This window comes from Rhopalosiphum padi, chromosome 2 (assembly GCF_020882245.1).
Source record: "Rhopalosiphum padi isolate XX-2018 chromosome 2, ASM2088224v1, whole genome shotgun sequence".
In the NCBI taxonomy this organism is placed as follows: Eukaryota; Metazoa; Arthropoda; class Insecta; order Hemiptera; family Aphididae; genus Rhopalosiphum; species Rhopalosiphum padi.
This window is the reverse complement of record NC_083598.1, coordinates 82,420,903-82,439,993: the sequence shown is the minus strand read 5'-3', so window position 1 is coordinate 82,439,993 and position 19,091 is coordinate 82,420,903. Positions and strand designations below refer to the sequence as shown.

Below are 19,091 nucleotides of genomic sequence, written 5' to 3'. Positions count from 1 at the left end.
ATATTAATTCGTCGGTGCAGTTGGGTGAGGTTGAGAGTTAAGATTTTATATTTGCAATCCACTAAACAGAATTGGTGTCCGTTGCGCCACGGTTTATGGAGTTGGAATTAATAATGAAAACTGTAGAGGTAGTAGATAATAATCACAAACAATATTTATCTCACAAAAGCTGTAGGGGCGGATAAAAAATAAACGGAAATTAAATGAGAAAAAAGGATTGATCGAGATGGTGTACACGACTCACGGTATAATTATTATATTTACGGTTATTATTAGCCGTCCGTGATTAGCGCTGTAACAAAATAATTGTTAACATATTTTTGGGTTCCACATCGCCGTAGGTCGTCCGATTTCTGACCTGCCGAATTCTTATGACATACAAACAGGCGTAATAAACGTGTAATATGAAAATGCCATCGAACAACGATTTACAATTTTACAACAATAATATTATAGTGATAATGTTCCGTCGAATCGTACAGCGATAAGTGTATTGTGTATAACACGAATATCACGAGTGTAATGATTTTGCGATCATCACTTCAACCCGTAGCTAGGGGGCAAGGGGGGGGGGGGTCGTTGTCCCCCCCCCCCCCTAAACCCAGTCGTTGCCCCTCCTACAAATATTTTTTTTTATATTGTATTTATACGTAATGCGAATTAATGCCCCTCCCAAAAAAAAAAAGAAAATTTGGTCTGGCCACGGGCCTACATCACTCATCGGTCCTTCCCAAATCAATAATATTGTTATTGGCGGACGACGTTAACGCAATTCTGTTGTTCGCAGGAGAGTACCCGGCGGCGATGCAACACGGCGGCCAAGCTCACCAGAGGACCACTCACATGTATTGCTTGATATTCTTCGCGTGCATGCTGTTGCACGTGTAAACGAGCGGCGACGTCGACGGGATGAGCGCATACGCAAAACGACGTGATCGTAGCGCCGCGCCGAAAGGTCCGATGAGTGTCGTCTACAACTCCGTTTCGATCCGTTCGATCCGCATCGGTCCTGATCTATTTTTGTTAATATTAATAATATGTTTTTGTATAAATCAGAGTTCTGCACACACGTGCGCGCCGGCGCGATCTCGCTTCGATCCTGTACCACATTTTATTATTATAGCATATGCCATGTGAGATGTGACGGGTGACGACAAATGCCGGCGAAAAAAGCGTTTCGAGTGCGTGCGTGCGTGCTTGTGTGTGTGTGTGTTTGTGTGTGTGTGCGTATGTGTTTTTTTACGATATCGATACGACGTGGGCAAAAAAATAACCCCCTCCCCCCCCAAAACCTTCCGCTGACGGGTTGTAGCAATTTAAAAAACATATATAATGTAATATAATATATATATATGTATGTATAATTTACTGCGTTCGACGACGGCCTACCGAGTGAGATGGAGATCGGAAAAAAAAGAAACTGTAATTTTATTATTTTTTTAACGACGGCATCCGCCGCATTGCGTCAAAAGCGCTATTATGTGTAAAAATATGCGCACGTGTGTGAGAGTACTACGACGACGACGGGTGACATGGGCGAACTGTGTTCACCTTGTCGCGGCGGGCGAACGCCGTCAAACGTGGAAATTCGACGGTTCGATGATCACGGGAACTCCTGCTTTTCCCCCTACCGGTTCGGTAAGAATAAATATAAAATAATCCGTACCACACTCAACCCCTTCAAGCCCTCCACCTCCCCCCCACGCGCGCCTCGACCCCTCAAGTGAACCGTGCATTTAACTTTTATTACACACTCCGTCGTCGTCGTTCGAACTTCCGCGTAAAACACCCGCCGTCATCGACCGAAATTATAAAAATATTATTTTTCCCGCTCTTCTCCGTAATACGCTCGCGACGACCCGACGTCCGTGTTACGGGTTCCCCGACAAGCCGCGACAATGGTTAAACTCCAAAACACTCGACGTAAGCCCCTCCAAAGTCGGGGGATTTTTCCGGGAACTTCTTCCGCGCCGTTTCACTTTCGCCCAGACGTCCGTATAACATCGCGCGACTCGAACGCCCTCGATCGTCGGCCAACTCCGGTCGCGTGTTAAAAAAATAACGTGTAATTTTGTAAAATATAATATTATTATATTATTATCTATCGTCATTATAGAAAAACGTACTATGTACATTAGCGTTACGTATACTTAACGAGTCGTTATATATATAGTTTTGTTGTGAATAATTATTATTGTCAATGATTTTTATTTTTTTTTAGAATAATTATTTATTGTAAACCAATCGATTTGTCCATCATCAGAGTTTAATATTATTATACATAGTATCGTATTAATGTATTATATATTTATATCCCATTCGGTAGACTCGCACACTATTTTTAGGCGACTTCAATATATAGGTACCGAACGATAAATCATTAACCCGTTCGCTGGTTAATATTTTAATTAATACCATTTTGGGTATGCATGTGACGCGTACTCACGATTATCAGTGTGTAGAACTATAATTATTATATTATAATAATAATGTGTACAATTTAAAAATTATCCATTTAGACATTAGAAAAATGTGCTTCTTTTTTTTTTTTTTTTTTTTTTTTAATATTAAAATGTAACATATAATTACTAAATATATTATATTATATTATATTCAATAACTGTAAGTATATATATATAAAAAAAAAAATGATAATTCCTTCTTCGTTTTTTCTATAAATCGTAAAATAACTCTACTAAAATAAGCCTCTGTATGAGAATCGACATCTATAATACAGGTACAATATTATTATGATTATTATTATTATTATTATATAGCAGCAGTTGTCCGTAACCTCCACCGTTTCGGTATAATAATTTAACGAACACTGTATACTTTGGGCTTGTTGTTAAATAAACAATATGATTATTATTATATTATATGATATATTATTATTATTATTATTATTATTATACGGTTTAAATATTATTCGTTGTCCACATTGATTTTGTATCCTTATGTGTTTATATTATTGTAAGTGTACATAACGTTTTTATTATGCCAATAAGATTGTCTAACCAAAAGATAGTTAATTTATATTATTTTATATTTTTAAAAAAAAAAAAGTAATAATAATAATAATACCATTTCAAAAAATTGTTACCTATCTAAGATAAGCTAGTGAAAAAAAAAATATTACGGTTTTTTTTTTAAACTGTTTTCTGTTTTAATAATGTTGTAAAAATCGTTATACAAAAATATTATGAACTATATATTACTATATAATATAATGTTATATTATATTATTATTATATTATGTATTTATATTATATGTGATCACGCGTATTATATTATAATATTAAAAACAAACGAAAATGATATTGTATTATTTGATTTCCATGGCCGCCATGATGTCTATAGCTTATAACAGGGGTCTCCAAACTACGGCCCGCGGGCCGGATACGGCCCGCGAACAAGTTTTAAACGGCCCGCAGCACCCATAAGACGGTAAATAAAATATAGATATCTAAATATATATTGTGTAATTTAAAAAGTCGTTATCGCGGGCACGTATCATAATTTATGACGACAGACATTGCAATTTCCTTATATTTTTAGTTTTAACGTCGATAACGGAGAGATTAGCCACATAGACGAGCGGTACGACGAAATCATTTCATAACGTTTGTACAGTTACATGTCTAAGTTTGCAGTGCCTTTATTATAAATATTATTCTTTACCTATTAATTCACCAATTCAACATGTCAGGAAGAGGATTGAAAAGGAAAATAGATTCAGAATGTCGTGTTTTCAATGAAAAGTGGTCGTTGGATTATTTCGTAATTTATTCAGGTGACAAAATAATTTGTTTAATATGCAAAGAAAGTATTTCTGTACTTAAGGAGTACAATATTCGAAGGCATTATGAAACGAAACATAAGACAACTTTTTCAAAATTTACTGAGAAATTACGGTTAGATAAATTGCAGTCACTTCAAAATAATTTTTCATCACAACAATTATTATTTAAAAAACAAAAAAATATTAATGAAGCTGCTACAAAGGCTAGTTTTCGTATTTCACATCTATTGGCAAAAAGAGGAAAAGCGTTTTCTGATGGTAGTTTAATAAAAGAATGTATAATTCAAGCAGTTGAAGAAATTTGTCCAGAAAGAATTGATACTTTTAAAAATATTAGCCTTTCTGCTAACACAGTTGCCCGTAGAATTGACGATATTAGTAATAATTTAAATTCCCAGGTTAGTAATAAGACTCAAGAATTCATTTCGTTTAGTATAGCACTTGACGAATCAACAGATGTATGTGATACGTCACAGTTACTTTTATTTATTCGAGGTGTTAATAAAGATTTAGAAATTTCAAATGAACTACTTTCTGTACATAGCATGCATGGAACTACGACAGGTATCGACATATTTAAAGTTATTGAAAAATCATTTTTAGAATATAATTTGAAGTGGGAAAATTTGAAATGTATCACTACTGATGGCGGAAGAAATATGTGTGGCACAAAAAAAGGTTTAATTGGACAGATATTTACGAATTGTGAAAAAGAAGGTTTTCAACCAATGACTTTGCATTGTATTATACATCAGCAGGCATTATGCGGAAAAACTTTAGACTTGTCTTGTGTTATGGATCCAATAATATCAACAGTAAATTTTATTCGCTCGAGCGCACTTAGGCATCGTCAGTTTCAAGATTTTTTGAAAGAAATAGAAACGGAGTACCCAGATATACCGTATTTTACCGCAGTTCGATGGCTTAGTCGCGGAAAAGTCCTATCGCGATTTTTTGAACTAAGAAATGAAATTGAAATATTTCTAATTGATAAGAATCGACCATTGCCTTTACTTACAGATAGTGAATGGGTTTGGAAATTAGCTTTTTTAGTGGATATCACAAAATATATGAACGACTTCAACCTAAAATTACAAGGTAAAGATGTTCTAATTTGCGATGTTTACACATTAGTAAAAGCATTTAGGCAAAAACTTATTTTATTTGAAACGCAAATTTCAAAAAATTGTTTTATTCATTTTTCTACTTGTGATAAATATAACAAAGAATCAAGAACACAATTTCCAGTCGACTTCGCTCAAAAAATAATTTCTGAACTTAAAATCCAATTTAAACAACGTTTTTCTGACCTTGACGTAAAATCGGAAGAAATAAATATTTTTCAAAATCCGTTTAGTTGTGATATTGAGAAGTTACCTCCTACCCTTCAAATGGAAATGATTGATTTACAGAGTAATGATGCACTGAAAATCAAACATCGTGAAGAGACTTTAGTTGATTTTTATAAATTTCTCCCAGATATACAGTATCCAAATTTAAAAAAATTTGCAATTGAATATATATCTGTATTTGCTACGACTTATTTGTGCGAGCAAACTTTTTCTAAAATGAAATACATCAAATCGAAATATAGATCGGCCATGACTGACAAACACTTGGAGTCAATTTTGAAAATTGGAACTAGCAACATACAACCTCAATTCGATCGAATATTAGCAGAAAAACATCAATTTCATACTTCTCATTAAAAAAAAAAAATTATTAAAATTACAATGTAATCATTTAAATTTATACCAATTATATTTAAGTATATTGTAGACAATATTTTATAAAAAGATTTAAAGTTAACTTATATTTGTATACCTATATTTTGATAAAATTAAAAATTATATGTGTTAATAAACTTTTGGCCCGCTAAGAGCATTTGATATTTTTTGTGGCCCTTCAATAAAAAAGTTTGGAGACCCCTGGCTTATAATATTATTATGGACTCCTGTGACGTATAAGTAAATGTACGTATTGTTTGTTTTGTTAGGTAAACCCGAAATACGATTTTGAGTTTAAAACAACGCATAATCCTTTATGTTTTAAATGAAGGTAGACCATAAAAATAGTTTTGCATATTGAAATATACTATTTATGGCGTCCATATTATTATACAGAATTATATAACATTGTGTATATATAATATATATGTGTATGCCGTTTCCAAGCAAACTTTTACATAATATGAACAATTATAATTTATTGTGAAATAGATTTATATTCCATGTATCATGTTGCTACTTGCTATTGAGTATTGAATACAAAACATGATTAAATATTATTTGTTATTATGGGTGAAACATAAAAATTATTAAAATTATGACGCATTGCACTTTGATAACTTCTGATTGTTTCGTTATACAATATGATATATTATTGTTATTTGTTAAGTTAACGATATCCATTCTAAATCTCCATTAAAATATTGGTATTGTAGTTTTTTATACATTATGTTTTAAAACTTACCGATAATGTTTAAAGTTTATAACTTTTAGTTTGAAATATTATTACTTTAAAAATCCAAATACTTTATTTTTATCAATCTTATAAATTTAAAATTACATTTCAATAGTAGCCAAAATTCAAAATGTCCAGTCAAATTATCTTTAGGTATATAATAAATTACATTGCATGATTATTGAATCAAGGTTAAGAAAAAATTTAAAACATATTTTTAATGTATGTTACTTTTGGCATTTAATTAATCATGTATATCTAAAAAATATACATCTGCACTTATTAAAGCTATAATATGCCTGTATGGAATATTGTAGTTGTTTTTCTAATAAATACTAATAAATATTAATTCCGTTTTAAATTAATGCATCTGACTCAAATGGCTAACAAAAATATACAGCATAGTATAACATATTACACTATTTAAGCACCAATGAATTGTTTAAGACGTTACGTTTGTTATGGCATCAGTGTTATTATTTCAATAAAAAATAACAAAATAAAATAAATACCGCAAAAAAATCAAAACGAGGTTATAGTATAAGTATTTTATTCCAATGACTATATAGTTTTACGCGGTATACTACGTATTTTCAAAACATTTTACTTTCGATTATTTTATGCTTGGAGGACAATAAGTGTCCTCCGTCTAGTTGTTTCCACTTTGTCGGGTTGAATGTCATTTTGAGTACACAAATTAATAATAAAGTGTTAAGATACGATAAAAACCATCAATCGGTAATCCATCGAAAATGTCCTGAAGCACGAATTTCATTAATGCAAAAGGTGGAGAGTGAGAGAAATATAATAAAAGTCCACAGGTCTCAGATTAATATTTCGGTCGTGCCGAAAGCGATAAAAACTTTGATGCAGAGTGCGGAGAGTCTCTGTATGGTTTTAGTAACCCTTCACCTCTGAATGTGCATTGGACAGTTTTATTTTTATGGCCAGTTAAAATTTTTACTACTCCTACTGTAAAATGACCAGAACTGACATTTAGGTCAATGCTCGAAAAACTCACACAAATGCTCTTTGTTATAAATGTTTCAACTTGTGTGGGAAACCACTTCTGTTAAAGTAGACAAGTGCTTCTTGTACTATAAGAAGCTATGAGCATCAGGATATCGTAAGGTAAAACCTCTTAAATATTACTACACAGATATAGTACGGTTTTTCCACAGAAAATGTAAACTAAAATTAACTAATAATATACATAATTGCGAAAAGTTTCAACATTCAAGACTATAAAAATAATATTTTTTGAATTACAACAAAATAAATATGATCGCTATAAATCGTTACGGATAGAATAACTTATATTATAATATTATCTTAATATATTAAATCGCAATCCTTTTACCGAACAATGTTTATTAACACAATACTAAAAAAAAAAAATATATTTATATATAAATAAAATTCAAAAATTGCACGTGCCTATAAATAAACTAAATGGTATAGTTTAAATATTTTGAGCATCTCATAATGTAAAGAAAATGACAAATTATGTATCAATTAAAATTGTTGGTGACTGTCTACAGTAAATATTTTTACGACAAAACATAGTAACAAACATTATTTAATGGAAAAATTTTAATTTTCTTAAAATTATACAGTTCCATCGATATTTGATTTTCAAACAATCATAAAAATTATACTAGTATTTATGATAACGTTTTTAAACTATAAGATTAACTTACGAAAAACCTTGTATTTTTAAATCTCTGGTATTAAAATTCTAAGTGATTTCATCAATTATTTTAACTACAAAATAATTTGCACATTTTTTAGTTTTTGAGGTTGGTGTGCTTTTTCATCCATACTGTGTTCTATCGATTATTGATAAATATTTATAAATATAAATATTTTATGTCATATTATTTACGACATTTACGTAGTATAATTATCATAAAATAAAAATGTGAAACAAAATTAAACATTACCTATATATAAAAAAATCGATTTTCTTTTAAAATCGTTGTTGGCAAAGGTTAGGGTATTATAATTATTAAGAAATAACACAGTTGTTAAATATTCAATCGTTAATTATTGCATTACGTAATACATTACGTAATATATATATATAGAATACTATATTTTTTTTGTTATGCCAAGTCTTAATGGTAGTTGTATGGAGATATCTTGTTGAAAATAGAAAAAGACAGCGGATTGGGATTCGAACCGGATACCTATAGTACGACTACGCACTGCGTATTATAGTCGGCTTGTGGACGGTTTTAATAATAATAGAATATTTGATGTCGAGACGGATCTTATGAATAACAATCTACTTAACTGTAAAAATATTTATGAACCGAGAGTTCCCCGAAACATCGTCCCAAACGTTAAAACCCGTGTGGTTAAAAAAAACCACCATAATCTAATAAGCCACAGTGCTTGTAGATGAACGTAAAATAAAGAATATAAAATTGTAAAATAAAAAAAAATATAAATATATTATATTAGTGAATTGTCCATTGCAGTTATTGTATACGATCGATTTGTTTGGTTATCTGCTAACTGATATTATATTATTATGTCGTTTACGTTTAAATTGTTAGTGAATTATACAAACAATTGGTTTGATAGAAAAATTTAGTAACAATCGGTTACCAAAACATAGTATAATACTTTAAAAACCAATATTATATCAATGCCAGGAAGCAGGAATCAATAATTTGAAAATGCATTCAAAAATAATTACAACAATTATGTAAGTACATCTGGAAAAATCAAAACTGTACATTTTTTACTCCAACCATTAAAAAACCAAAAGTTATTCTCATGATATAATAATTTTAACATGCTATATTGCATTCATCTATGAATTATAATATATATTATTATATGAACTCATATATTTTATTTTTAAAGAGGTATTACTTCAGTATTTATGTTGGTTTTATGTGTGTATTAAAAAAAAACCGTAACAAGAATTGAACATAATAATTATTTAAAAATTTCAAAATGAATTAGGTACGAATTTTAATTATCCAAAAAGTAAAATATTTATATAGGTACCGTGTAGATGAACTAATGTTTTTTTATTACAAAGTTTAAAACTTTTTTAATCTTTTATGTGATTATGCGTAAAATTTTCTTTCTTAAAAGTAACAATAATAATAATATTAATTTTTAATTTATAAGTTCACACTTTACCGTCAGTATTCTGAATTTTTTCAAACATTAACTGATGGATCTACAAAGAACACTCGCATATATATATATTTTCGATTTGTGTATAAAAAAAAGTTGAGCAATTAAAGCTATTTTACAATCGACCTGAATTATTACAGCCAGTAAATTACTAAGCATATACTAATTTTCAACTGAAAATGTAATACATTTTTGCCGCTAAAAAAAATCTGGATACCATGGAAAATGAAGTAAAAAATACACATCAAGTCGTAAATGTAATAGTTCATGTTTGTTTTTTCATATTACTTTTTGGAAATCGATAAATATAAATTTGTCCAAGTTAATTTCAAAACTTACTATGTATTTTATACCATAAAGGCATAAAGTATCAATATTCAAAAATGAAACATAATTTTGTGCGTATTTGTACATATAACATATTATTCGAAATCTCCAATGTATAGGTAAATATTATATAATATGTATTTATTTAATTAATAATACCATCATAATATTATAAACTAAAAAAAAAACAGTGAAGAACTAACTAAGAAAAATAACAATTCATGTATTTAATACTCAATTTTAAACAATCATAAAAATAGTATGTACCTATATCTACTGTTTAATTTATTTTTTAATAATTAGTAATTTTATCATTTAAACTTTTTTTTCAGTCATCATTTATTTTATACAAAGAATAATTAATAATTATACTTCTAATCTCAATGTATTAATTTTATAACTAAGTACACTTTTGCACGATTTATTGAAAATTGTGAAATTTTTTCATTAATATTATAATTTTTTACTATTAGTATTATTATTAGTAATAATAGTATCAATATAGTAAGTATACGCAAATACTAATACATTTTCAATTATATTTATGTTCTATACATATTAAAATATTAATAATAATGTTCAGGTTGGTACTTAATAATAATTTACACTGATATATTTTTATAAAATAGTTTCAAATATAACTTAGTTTTTATCAATTAGTCACTGATCAGTGATCACAAATATGCTTACATTTTATTCGACCAAGTAGACTTTACTAAATCGGCGCCTTTCTCGCCAATCATGTATGCCGGTGCAACAGTGTGAGCGCCTGTAATTGTGGGCATTATAGAGCAGTCTATTACCCTCAGATTGTTCACACCATACACTTTCAGCTGAGAGTTCACTACGGCGTTTCGGTCCCATTCCGGTCCCATTTTGCATGTGCCACTCTGGTGGTGCATTTGCATTGTCATCGTCTGAACACAACATTCCCAGTACGTGTCGGAGCCGAATTCTAAATGTCTGCATCCCAGCATAGGGGTTTTGTGCAATTTGGAACCGTACTTTTGGAACGCCTTGGTTTTGCTAAGCTCAATTGTCATTTTTATGCCTTCTACAATCCGTTTTAAATCGATAGGGTCGGTGAAGAAATTCGCTTTGATCACTGGCTTGTCAAACGGATTAGCACTGCGCAATCGTACCTAAACACATCCAACACTTTTATCAATGACTAATCGTAAAACGTACATAATATTAATATAGACACATAAAAAACAGCATACCTGTCCTCTGCTCCCCGGATACATCAACATGACCCAAATTGACCACGTGTCACGTGCCAAAATACCGTTGTATGTTTCGTAGAACAACCTATCTGGTACACCCATTGATCTCCGCCCAATACTGCCACCCAAACCCCCCTCTCCCGCCATACTAGAAGGCATGAATATGTACTCGATATCAGGTACGTCTCCTATATCCGTGTTGTACTTAGTTTTGACATATCCAACACCTTCCGGAGGTAAAGTTGCCATCCAACTTTTTTTTTCGTATATTCTAAACGCTTCATTTATTAAGTCGCGATATATTCTGTCCGGAACAAATGATACAGTATCATTTAGTACAAAAGTTAACCCGGCAAATGCTGGATGTTCTTGTAAATTATCACCCACGCGCAAATCACTCACAGTTTTTATCCCTAATGAATCCAAATGTTCTTTAGGTCCAATACCTGACAACATTAATAGCTTAGCGGAGTTGAACGTGCCTGCTGATATTATCACTTCTTTTTTAGCCAGTACTCTTCTTTTCTTTTTATTTTTTACGAACTCTACTCCATATGCCACTTTTGTACGGTCATCTATTAGTATTTTCGTAACATATCCAAACTCAACTATATGCAGATTTTTTATATTGTCATGGAGATAAGCTCTCGCAGAAGTTATTCGTCTTCCATTTGATGTTGTACTTTGAATTCTTGAAAAAACCACATGGCTACCTGGAGCATTGTAGTCACCAACAGACATACCGACTTCAGGCGCCGACTCCAAGAACGCATCAACTAGTTTTGACTTATATGGAACATAGCTTATTGGCAATGGTCCTTCAACACCGTGATAAGGTGACCTTTTGAGTTCTGGTACGTTTATATTTTCATTTTTTATGAAATACGGTAGTACATCATTATAAGACCATCCTGGATTTCCTGCCTCTGCCCAACGATCGAAATCTCTTACATTACCTCTTGTATACATATTGTTATTAATTATTGTGCTACCTCCCAATCCTTTTCCTGCTGGCCAAGGGCAAGTCTTGTTTATAAGTCCTTTACAAGCATATGGTTCCTCTTCCGTGTGGTATGCCCAATTATAATTTGTGAATTGTAAATAGTGAGCAATACTAGGTAAAGAAGTTATCAATGATTCTTCTCCACCAGCTTCCAATAATAGTATGTTCCATCCTGTGACTTCCGCTAACCGCCGAGCGACCGTTGCTCCTGCAGCGCCAGCTCCAACCACTATGAAATCGTATTCATCTAATATTTTTTTGTTCCCAAATTGAGCATCTTCACGGAATTGAATTAAATGTTTACGGTAAGTCTGACCCAAATATTGGAAAATATTTATGGAAAAACATGGACTAATAAATAGTAGGACAATTCCAAGTAAGGTAACTCTAATATTCATGATTAAAATTGTATCTGAAATGCAAATACCATATGTTACAAATACAAATTTAGATTATATATGAAACGCATATTTATATATATATATATTTACTTTGATAAATAATTTTGGTTTCAAAAAAAAAAATTGAAATAAATTTTAATATTAATTAATTTTAAATTGTATTTAGAATATCGTAAATACAGTTTAATATATTATATTTTCTATTACTATAAATCTCTATAAAAGCAAAATAAACATTTATTTTGGATAAATTGGAAAGTTATGTTTATATAATAGCCTTGAGCTGTTATGATTTTTTATTTTTAATTTTTTGAACCTTATTTGAATTTTTCAATAGGTACTTTTAAAATAAATAACTTAAATACCTACCCAGATCAATGTCATAACCGTGCGCTCACTCATAGTGTATTCATGATGACATTACAATATACTTGAAAATAATACCACTACCAATTTTAAATAGATAATTTTATGAGCTTATAAAAATATGATTCGAGTTTACACTTTACGAATTTTTAAAATTATTGCATTTAATATTTAACTTGGACTATTATTATTAGACATACATTTTAGAATATTATTTCAACGATTTAATATAGCAGTATAGCTGCTATATTTTATATGATTTAATACATTGAATTTTTTAGAATAATTTATTATAATATATTAAAATATACTAAGGATTAAAAAATTCCATTTAAAAAAAAAAAAATAATTGTTTTAAAATACGTTTAGAAATCGGTAATTAATCCCGCTATGCACTTAATAATGATTTTTCCGAACATAATTTGTTAAGAACACATGAAAAGTATTGTAATACAATTTTAGAAACATTTTGACAGCAACAGATAAAAATTCAATAATAATATTATCCCAAATAATAACATCGATTGATTATAATTAAGTACTATAATGAAATTAATTATTGTAACAAATAAACCAATGCATCATAACAATTAAAATTAATGATTATAATCCGAAATTAGAGTTTATTAGTTACTTAAAAATTGGAATTATTTTAAAACATTTTAGAACCTAATTCAATTATTTTAGATTTAGATTAATAAATCGAATTAATTCATGTACAAGGACATTTTTAATTATCAATTTATAATATTATTATGGCTTTACAAACTAAAATAGTTTTTTTTTAATTGTATATTCATTGTCTGTATTCGGTCTAAATCTATGAATCTAGCTGAATAATAATAATTTATTTTTGTACAAAAACTGGATCTTGTTAGCAAAACTTCATTAGAATAAATTTAATTTAAATGCTAGTTTAAAATTCAAGTTTGAAAAGTATTTACAGTATTTATTTTGGATTAAAACAAAATAAAAAACAATTTTTTTGTAATGTGGCTTTCTTAAAAATGACAATTTTTTCAGATTATTTTAAAAACAAAAATGAAATATTATGTTTGATCTTCGAAAATACCAACTAATCTTCTACTAAAACTACTTTCAAAATTAATGGATTAAACATTTTTGTGCTATAAAAAGTGTTGACACAAAAGAAATCACATATAACTGTGATATCAATATATTAATAAATTGCTCTGCTCAGTTTTTAAATTTAATTTAACTTCTTTATGCAATCTTTGAACAATTTATGTAGCGAATTTAAAAACCTATCATGCTATTATGTTGCAATATACATAATAATTAAAATTATATTTTTTAACTCTAAACTAAGATATTTTACTATTTTTCAAAATTGTCAAGAAATTTGTAGTTTTTGAGGAAAATAAAGAAGCTTTAAAAATAAATAAATTGAAAAAAGTCATACGAATGTTATTTTTTTGTTGTTCGTTGTGATTGTAACACATACAAGGCTTACCAAAATATTCATATAGCATATATATATACATTATACATTATATATACCTTTAATAAATAGCTCATCATTTATTTTTATTTATTCGTTAGATACCATGGATGTTTAGCATTCAGCTGTACATATTACCTTGAATTGCTAAATGCAATTTAAGGCGTAGTTATTATTTAATTTAATATTTTTAGTTGTTCTTTTGCGTTCTTGTTTATATTACCTTTTTGTGGGATCTCCTGTTTTTATCATAACTATTTATTTGACAATACGATTCTGAGTATCATTTTCAAAGTATCATTACAGTCTATAAATCTATACATTTGTTTGTAAAATAAGTATTTTTATATTAGATTAAATAGCGGGAAATTACAAGACGTGAATTTACTCAGTAGTACCATCCAATAGATCAAATAAGCAATAAGTCTCAAAGATAAGATCAAAAATTATTTAAAATGTTAAAGAAATAGAAACATTTTTATTGAATGGATTCAATTATTATTTAGTATTTAAAATATTTGTTGTTTGTTTATTTTATTTAATATTGAAAGATTAAAAAAAAAATGATTGTAATAACACTCGTCTATTCCAATAATATGTATAACATTTATTTTACCAATTTAGCATCGATTTTTCCAATTAAATTACATAATTTTATGCATACCCTTAATTAAACTTAATTTTTTTTTATATTATTTTTAAACGTGTTTTTTTAATTTAAATTTAGCAACAACAAAAAAATTAATTAATAAATATTTAAATTAAATACCATATAATTTAGCTTTATGCTGAATGAACTATATTTGTTTCTAAAGTTTCTCTATGATTTCTGGGAATTCTAACTTGTTCTGAAAATCTTCCAAGAATATAGTCCTGTTATTTTCTGTCATATTGTACATCTGGATATTTTCCCTATCCTTAGCTGTGCATATTTATATTTTGTATTCAACTGACGGTATTTTTAATTTTAAAAATATATTGTGACACATATATTGTTACTTACATTGCTACGTGATTTATTAGGTACAGATCTATGAGATTTACATAATATGGAACAAAATAATCAACATCGATTGAAAAAGAATCTTTAAACTCACAACAAGCATATACAACGTTAATAAGAAAAAATAAAAATAACTGTATCGTGTACCTATGTTAACTCCTTCAGAATTGCGTGTATACTACCACAATTTTTCATCTAAAATAGCCCGGTACTCATTTCGTAACCATAATTATTGTTGAAACCAGTTTGTTCGCAGTAACAAGTTCAATACACTTACAGCTGTGGACGATACGTTGACCTTCAGATTGAAATAAAGTTTCATAGTTCTCGTCGTTGTTATCTGACCCATAGATTTACGATACTAAATATTTTATTGTATATTAATATATTTTTGACATGATAAGTCAACTATGTTTTAAAATGTTATCTAACAAAGTGTATCGATAAACATTATAATATAATATCACCATAATATGCTCGTATGATAATAGGCATAGTATATTATTGTAAATATTACAACTATAGTGGTTTTTACCTTGTATCGTATTATATGGACTATGAATGGATATACCTACTAGTTCTGGTTTGCCTCTAAATAAATAATAACAAATATTAACATTTTTTTCCCCATGTGAATAAAAAAGAAAAAAATATTTAATTGGTTTATTATAATTAGACAGTCATTTGGAGACGTTTATGTTTTGACATAGAAATATTTTTGGAATGAATAAACTAATTTTTTTTTTTTGACCAATTTCAGCGTATCCGATTTTACATAACGGTATTTACGTATATTTGAATCTATTATTATAGCGACGGAATACCTGTCATTGCAATCTAAACATTGATTCAAAATTTACTCATGGCCAAGAATTCGTACAGTTTAAGGTTTATACCCAAAAACATATTCTCTACGATTCCTACATTTTTTTTGCAAAGAAAAAAATATCTAGTAGCATGCTATTATACTATTTGATTTTTTTTTCCTGAATCGCTGACCACGGTGCATATATTATGGTTTGCTTTCCCGGTGGGTCACCATTTTCACGTTTATTGACATATTAACATAATTTACAATTTACGGTTTCATAACAATGATTAACTATAGGTATTATCCAAACTACCAGTACGTTAAAATAGATATTTTTATTCTAATTATTCTTTTATCATTATTATTATAATAAACAAATATTTGTAAAATACTTCTTTGAAAACTAGCTGCTATAACGCTAACCATTCCGCAATTCAATACTTATTTTAGAATATTTTATACTGTCTTAAATTCCCAGACGGTATTGGAGACCAGAATTTTCATGATTTTTTTTCAGTTATTTTTTTACTCTTATTTAAAAAAAAATTGTAAACACCTATCCATAACACAAAAAAAAGTATAAATATTATAACGACTAAGTACATGAGAAAAATAAAATCAAAATATATTTTTTTAACGTCGTTATTCTAAACGTGTTAACCTTCATTATTCTTTTTTACGTGAATTATATTACAATATATGTATATTATTTATATACAAATAATATAATGTGCATGATGTCTCTGAAATGAATAAGACCAATAATAAAGTGTACTAACTGTACTGACTCAATGAAGATATTTTTCTATCTTCAAAATCTATGTTTGATAAAATTATTTTTTAGAATATAATCTTAAGTGTAAAAATATACATTTAAATTGTATTTTTTTCAAAATGTTCATACGAATCGGGAAGTAACATTTTTTTGATTACAATCTTCGTTACATAATATGCAAATAAAAGAATTAAAAGAATACATAAGGATGATATACACGAGGAAGAAGACTAAGAAATCCAGCGAAGAAACACAACGTTAATTATTTTTTATTTATTATATAATACATACTAAGTTAAATGCAATATACAAGACTTATTTAAACTTATTTAATTTTATACTAGCAATGTTTTATTATATATATTGTATATTGTTTCTATATTAATTAATTTTACTATTATTTATACCTTTTTTTAAATTATTTTTTATGTTATAAATTATTATTATAACGAAGTTAATACTTGTTTATTTGTAATAAATTGTTTACACAACAAACTCCCAAACATATAAACCCGTTAATGGTATTTACTTAAATATAATATTTATATATATAATCGTAATCATTTATCAAATTTAATTGATAAAACATTTTTAATCTAATATACTTTTTTTACTGATTTACCGATAATGTAAAAATTGAAGTTTTTTGTATTACAATACAAATATTAACACATGGTTTAACCAAATGTTATACTATTCACCGTCATACTTAAAGTTCAATCAATAACCAGTGTTGTGCAAAAACTCCCTATTATCATATACATAATTTCAGTTAATAAATATTTACTGTAGAAATGTATTTTAATTTCCAATTAATAAACTTATGAGAAATTTATTATACCTTAAACTTCAATATTGAGTTTTATATAAAATGTATTGGTTTTTAACTAGAAAATATTTTGATTTTATGATTTTTCTAAAAATTAAAACATTTATAATAAAAAAAAAAAAATATATCACTTTTTTTAAATTATCTAACAACAACTTAGTAAAAAAAATTGTATTTAATAATTTCTATGATTTACTTTTAAGTATTTTTAACTTAAAAATAAAAATTAATTTCACATATCTAGAATGAAAAATTCAAGAATATGCAATTTAATTACTGAATTGCAATAAACAATTAAATTGTTGATTTTGAAAAAAAATTCACTTTTCTCTTATTGTTTTCCTGATTATTTTAAAAAGTACTGAAATTTTTCATTTTTTTAATCTCCCAAAAATACCAACTAGATTAATTTTGCTAGAAAAAACACACCCCAAAGTTAAAAACTGAAGCGTTTTAATACTACGAGTATAATCGAGTACACACAAAATAAATAAATGTAAAATACACAATAAATAGTATTGTAAATTTGCCACATTCATCGCGCAACTCAAAATTTTAAATTAATTGCACAGCAATAAATTTGTATCATTAATATCGTCGAATATTTAATAATGTTATTCACGTTTTTTGATAATTGGCCAGCAATTAAACTACAAATTATATTTCGTATTCACGCGCGCCATCTACTAATAATTATGATAATTACATAACAATATTATGATCATATAGATCCACGATCTAGATGTTTTCTGTTCACCACGCTGTGTTACCTATAATCAGTAAATTGTACATTTTTTACCTAAATAAAACGCCATGTGCATAATAAAGGTTTGTAAATTAGTTTTATATTTTGATATTATCGTCCTCGTATCCCAAAGCAAAGCTAGTATATTGTATTAAATACGTCTTTGTCGATGAAAATTGTTACAAAATAATATAATCGGTATGGACAGTAATATTGATATGGATAATAATAATAATAATAATAATAAAAAAAGATAGAATGCTGGAGAAAATACAATACTATATAATAATATTATATCGGACTGTAAAAGTTTATAAAACCTATTTTTTAAGCAGTTGCAAACGTTTTAACATCGTCTTATTATAGTTACCTTTTGCAAACATTAGGATTGACTGCAATTACTTTGGCCGTGGGTTGTCGCTGTCCGATCGAATTCGGCGTGAGGTTAAACATAAAAACACGTCAAATGCAAAATCGAATGTTCAGTGATGGGTATTTGATTTTATAACAACTATATACTCACACGAATACGCGAATTACATCTCTGGCAATCGTAATGGCCGATGGTATTTGTCTGTCATGGACCTGTAGATTATGTGTGGAACGTCATCAAAATGAGACGCGGACTTTTCCGCAGGTCAATATAATATGTACGCGTACAACCGGCTTTTTCCTACGTCTTACCGCTCCCGTGATCGTGTAAGGTGGGTTAGTCAAACGAG

The 19,091-nt window shown here is 28.4% G+C and overlaps 3 protein-coding genes across 4 annotated transcripts in view; 2 read left to right on the top strand and 1 right to left on the bottom strand.

Annotated features, from left to right (window-relative positions):
- Positions 1-2,494, top strand: part of LOC132920527 (zwei Ig domain protein zig-8-like) — a 361,370-nt gene extending 358,876 nt beyond the window's left edge. Inside the window, exon 7 of the mRNA XM_060982984.1 lies at positions 788-2,494. Within this exon, the coding sequence (XP_060838967.1) occupies positions 788-888 (101 nt within the window). The 3' untranslated portion in view covers positions 889-2,494. The remainder of the gene's footprint in view (positions 1-787) is intronic.
- Positions 2,495-3,276: 782 nt separating this feature from the next.
- Positions 3,277-5,693, top strand: LOC132920526 (general transcription factor II-I repeat domain-containing protein 2B-like). Its single transcript, XM_060982983.1, has 2 exons — positions 3,277-3,793; positions 4,406-5,693. Exons 1-2 carry the CDS (start codon positions 3,703-3,705, stop codon positions 5,509-5,511), a joined length of 1,197 nt encoding a protein of 398 aa, XP_060838966.1. The 5' UTR covers positions 3,277-3,702; the 3' UTR covers positions 5,512-5,693.
- A 4,574-nt stretch (positions 5,694-10,267) lies between these two features.
- On the bottom strand, positions 10,268-18,945 carry LOC132921292 (glucose dehydrogenase [FAD, quinone]-like). Of its 2 annotated transcripts, none has more exons than XM_060984236.1 (3): positions 18,740-18,945; positions 10,972-12,389; positions 10,268-10,890 (listed from the first exon to the last, which is right to left on the bottom strand). In XM_060984236.1, the coding sequence occupies exons 1-3, from the start codon at positions 18,750-18,752 to the stop codon at positions 10,435-10,437; spliced, it is 1,887 nt and encodes a 628-aa protein (XP_060840219.1). In that variant the 5' UTR covers positions 18,753-18,945; the 3' UTR covers positions 10,268-10,434. The 2 variants fall into 2 exon arrangements, with proteins under 2 accessions (XP_060840219.1, XP_060840221.1); XM_060984238.1 differs by lacking the exon at positions 18,740-18,945 and adding an exon at positions 15,210-15,399.
- Positions 18,946-19,091: the final 146 nt, after the last annotated feature.